This window comes from Cuculus canorus, chromosome 5 (assembly GCF_017976375.1).
Source record: "Cuculus canorus isolate bCucCan1 chromosome 5, bCucCan1.pri, whole genome shotgun sequence".
Lineage (NCBI taxonomy): Eukaryota > Metazoa > Chordata > Aves > Cuculiformes > Cuculidae > Cuculus > Cuculus canorus.
This window is the reverse complement of record NC_071405.1, coordinates 10,025,704-10,030,508: the sequence shown is the minus strand read 5'-3', so window position 1 is coordinate 10,030,508 and position 4,805 is coordinate 10,025,704. Positions and strand designations below refer to the sequence as shown.

Here is a 4,805-nt window from a genome sequence, read left to right as displayed (position 1 = left end):
CCTGCTGGCCACACTGCTTTTGATGCAGCCCAGGACACGGTTGCCATTCTGGGCTGCGAGCACACACTGTCGGCTCATGTTGAGCTTCTCATTGACCAGCCCCTCCAAGTCCTTCTCCGCAGGGCTGCTCTCAACCACATCATCCCCCATCGTGTACTGAAAACGAGGACTGCCCTGACCCAGGTGCAGGACCTTACCCTTGGCCTTGTGGAACCTCATGATGTTCTCACAGGCCTACTTCTCCAGCCTGTCCAGGTCCCTCTGGATGACATCCCATCCTTCCGGTGTGGCAACTACACCACTCATCTGGGTGTCCTCTGCAAAGCTGCTCAGGCTGCACTCAATCTCACTGCCAATACCAGTGATGAGGCGGGGCCGGGCTGACAGCTGGACTGGATGGGATTAGAGGTCTTTTCCAACCTCGGTGATTTCCAGCCCCGGGAGCGGCAGCGGGCGCTCGGGAAGCGAGGCTTTCCTACAGAAGGAGCGATCGTTTCCCTGTGTTAAGGAACTGAAGGCTACCGAACATCTCGGGCAGAGCACGGGGGGCGCATTGACCACCCCAGAAACAGCGCGCAGGGGGCGTGGCCAGCCCGCCATCGCCCCGCCTCTCCCGCACTGCGATTGGCTCTGCGGGGAGCGCACCCCACCGGATGGGGCGTGGCCAATAGAACAGGTCACGCCCCTCGCCCGGCCCCTGCCACCCAAGAATTGGTTCTGCGGGGAGCCAGCGCCTGGGGGCGTGGCCAACACGACATCGCCCCGCCCCTCCCGCCCAGCGATTGGCTCTGCGGGGAGGGCCAGGGGGCGTGGCCAAACCGGCATCGTCACTCCTCTCTCGCCTCCATTGGTCCGGTGGGCAGCTCGCCCTGGGGGGCGTGGCCATCCCGCCCCTGCCGCCCAGCGATTGGCTCTGCGGCGGCGCGCACCGGGGGGCGTGGCCATCCATCCCCTCCCCGCCATTGGCTGCGCTATTGGCCGCGGGCAGCACCGCCGGCTGGGCCGGTGCCGCCATGCCGAAGCGCTCCTGCCCGTTCGGGGACGCGGCCCCGCTGCAGCTGAAAACACGCGTGGGGCTGCGCGAGCTGAGCCGCGGCGTGCGGGGCGAGGAGATCCGCAGGGAGGTGTTCGGTGAGGCGCGGGGGAGCGCCGGGGCCGCCGTCTGACGGGGCCGGCCTGAGCCCGGAGGCTTCCCCGGGGCGGAGGACTTCCCACAGTTCTCCCCTTCTCTAACTCTCCCCTCCCCTAACTCTCCCCCTTTCCCTACCCCCTTCTCTCCCTCCGCCAACTTTCCCTTTTCCCTCTTGCCCTTACCTAACTCTCCCCTTTCCCTTTCCTCCCCTCCTCCCCTTTCCCTCTCTCCCTCTTCCTCCCCTCCCCTTTCCCCCTTCCTCCCTCTCCCCCTCTTCTCCCCTCCTCTCACCCCTTTTCCTCCTTCCCTGTCTCCCTCTCCCCCCCTTGTCCCCCTTCCCTCTCCCCCCGGTTTCCTTTTCCCCCTTCCGTCTCCCCCTCGTTTCCTTTTCCCCCTTCCCTCTCCCCCCGGTTTCCTTTTTCCCCCTTCCCTCTCCCCCCCTTTTTCTTTTCCCCCTTCCTTCTTCCCCCCTTTTTCTCTTCCTTTTCCCCCTTCCCTCTCCCCCCGTTTCCTTTTGCCCCTTGCCTCTCCCCCCTCTCCCCCCCTTTCCCCCCTTCCCTCTCCCCCCCTTTCCCCCCTTCCCTCTCCCCCCCCTTTCCCCCCTCCCCTAACTCTCCTCCTTTTCGCCCTTTCCCTCTCCCCCGGTTTTCTCCAGCCCTTCTCCTCCCCTTCCCCCCCATTCCCTCTCCCTTCCTGCCCCCCTGTCCCCGTTCCCCCCGTCCTCTCCTCCCCTGACTCTCCTCTCCCCCGCAGAGCGGACCCGGCGGCTGCTCTTCAAGGGTGCCCAGGCGTTCATGGAGGGCTCCTGGCGCTCCGGCCCCGCCGCCGGCAGCCGCTGCCCGGAGCCACTCGGGGGGCGCCGCTGGAGCGGGCAGCTGCGCATCGGCCCCGACGGGAAACTACAGCGGCGCCCGCCCGCCGCCGAGCAGGGTGAGTGGCCCCCGGGGGGGCTTCTTGGCACGGCCTGGGGTGTGCCCAGTACTGCGGGGTTCTTTATTGCCCTCTTCTAAAGAGGGTGTTAGAGTTGAGCTTCCCTGACGGGATTAGCTGCTCTTTCTCCCTCTCCCCCCTTCCCTTCCCTCTCCCCCCTTCCCTTCCCTCTCCCCCCATTTTGAAAAAGAACTGACAAAGTTATAAGTGAGCCTGCTCTGCCGAGTTCTGCCACCTGTAGCTGTAAAGCAGAGATGCCAAGCCCTGCAGTTCCTAGAACTTCCAGCTGCTTTCTCTGTCTTGCTGTATCGTGCGTATCTCTTAACTATATGTTTTCCAAGCAGTTCCACCTGTGGGAGTTTCCAAAGCCTGTTCATCATGCGTAAGAACTGCTGATGTCAAGGAAGCGTGTACGCAGTGTGACCAGTTCATCTGTCAGAACTGCAGCAGGCTCTGCAGCTGCTGTAACGCAGTTACCTGCTCTTTGTGCTCCACCATTGAGTAAGTGCCTTTTGACTTTTTAAGGTTATTTTAATTATCTATGCACTGAAGATTGGCTGTAGCATATGAAGACCCAACAGATACCTAGCTCATCCATGAAAAGGTCTTGAACTCTTCTCTTATTGCTTTATCAGCAATAAAACTGTCAGAAACATGGAAAATAAAATGCCTGTATGAAGTAGTCCAATCAGAATCGGTGCAAGTCTAGCTCAGCTTCTTATTTAAATGTTCAAGGAGGCAAAAATTCCTCTTGCTTCCCCACCAGCAATATTGTATGCTGCCCAGTGATTCATGAATGTGCTCCCAAGGAGTAATCTTGAGGTATTTGCCATCGTTGTTAACAGTTCTGTGATATAACGAAATATTGGGGGAGTCCCAATATTGTGTGGGAGTCCCGTGGGTGCAGTTGGTAATGAAATAGGATGGCATGCTGTGTTGTGTTACAGAGACAGTAGATACACTGACTGTTTCTTTTGGTTTTCTTTTTTTCCTAGTTACGGAGATGTGGGAGAGCAAGTTCTCTGCAATGGTTGTTCAATATTTCAAGTCTGAAACTTGATGAAACAGCCTTCATGACTAAGACGTCTGTAAATTTAATGAAGTCTCCTCTTTACAGCTGGTCGATTAATCCTTTTAGCATGTGAATTAATTACGGAATTTCTATGTTTTATATCTTTATATTGTACTTTTAATATTGTAGCTAAATAAACGTTTATATTTTGAGGCTTTCTAAATTATTTCAATTCAACTTTCTCCTTTCCTCTAGTAGTGATGTGCCTGTCTGGAAGGGGCAACTTCATGCTTTTACCTGGTGTTCCTTATGTGATATAGAACTTAGGATGTTCATCCAGTGTCCCTCCACTGCTTATGTTAGGATGTGCTTCTGTGATATCGGAATAGAAATCAGTTGCACCTTTTGTGCTTTCAGGTGAGTGTAAATCTATTCTGGACATAACATCTTCTTTGTGAGCTAACTAAGAAAATCAGCCAGACCTCAAGGCTTTTCCAAAACAGAGAATGTGCTGATTTTTGGTTAAATTTTTTTTAAGCTGTCAAAAATGTCCCAGGTATACTGACAGCTTGAATGGTTTTAATTGTTCTTCCCATGGCAACTTTGATCGAAAGAACGACGGCACAGCAGGCTTGGAGGAAAAATGCTTTTCTCAATAGTGAAGTGTCAAAGACTAATTTTCCTTTGCAAGGTCCTTTTTGGAAAGCAGCTTGTTTGCGTAAGTTTATCATCTACACTCTAAACTTCACTCTGTTCTGAATACCCACTCAAAAATAGCTCATGAAATGGTCTGAAAAATGGTCAGCACTCAAGTGTGCATCTCCATAAACTGGCTCATTCCTTATTATCCTTTCCTGTCACTGCAGAGACCAGTTTGGTTTGTATTGTCCGTGTTGAAAGAGTGAGACTATCATTAAGTGCTACTGAAAGCCAAGGAAAGTAACTTTCTTTTATTATCTTTCCTGTTTTAAAAATAAATAAATATTGCAAACCAGTCATACATGAGACAAAACTACAGTGGTCTTTACCTTGGGGGGAAAAAAATGACTTAAGCCGCTGATTTCAGACTGTAGGGAAAAAAGGAACAAATTTGAGAGAAAAAAGAAGCTGTCATAGCACTCAAAGCTAATTCTGTTTGCCAAATTATTTGCCCTGAATTCCTGAAGGAAAGTCTCGTGCTACCCAGTCTTCTCAACTGTGATCAGTATGCTTTGCAGGGAGAAGAAGAAATTGAAAGGCCCTTACAATGCAAGTTGAGAGACTTGTGTCTCTCTTGTGGGGACATCTTCACTTGTGCTGTTGAAGGCATTGTTAGGATGTCCAAGGAGGCGAATCACTTTACCGCTACGTCAGCCATTTGTGTGCTAGCCTAGTCTGGCTGATGGATCCAGTTTGGTTCCCTGTTCTCCATGCTTTGTAGTCAGTTAAAATGGGAGAGTGTCCTAGTTCCTACTTCAGTCTTGATTTTTGAGCAGCTGTAAAAAGTGTTTTGTCTCCACCTCCAAACAAAACAAGTGTCTGAGTCAAGTGAGCTGGTAGTGGAAATATTAGGGCTTGCAGCCCTAATATTATATGTAATATTATATATAATATTATATATAATAAATAATAATAATTAATAATAATAATTAATACTATATAACTCTGCAGCATTATCTAAGTCAAGACAACGGCAGATTTCTGGTGCAGTTCCTAGTTATTGGGTATCGTAGGGCGGATGAAAATGTTGTT

At 51.9% G+C, this 4,805-nt stretch overlaps 1 protein-coding gene across 1 annotated transcript; it reads left to right on the top strand.

The window, feature by feature from the left end:
- The first annotated feature begins 946 nt into the window (after positions 1–946).
- Positions 947–4,464, top strand: SIVA1 (SIVA1 apoptosis inducing factor). The gene is made up of 4 exons (XM_054068148.1): positions 947–1,131; positions 1,886–2,062; positions 2,407–2,563; positions 3,058–4,464. The coding sequence occupies exons 1-4, from the start codon at positions 1,014–1,016 to the stop codon at positions 3,113–3,115; spliced, it is 510 nt and encodes a 169-aa protein (XP_053924123.1). The 5' UTR covers positions 947–1,013; the 3' UTR covers positions 3,116–4,464.
- The last annotated feature ends 341 nt before the right edge of the window (positions 4,465–4,805 follow it).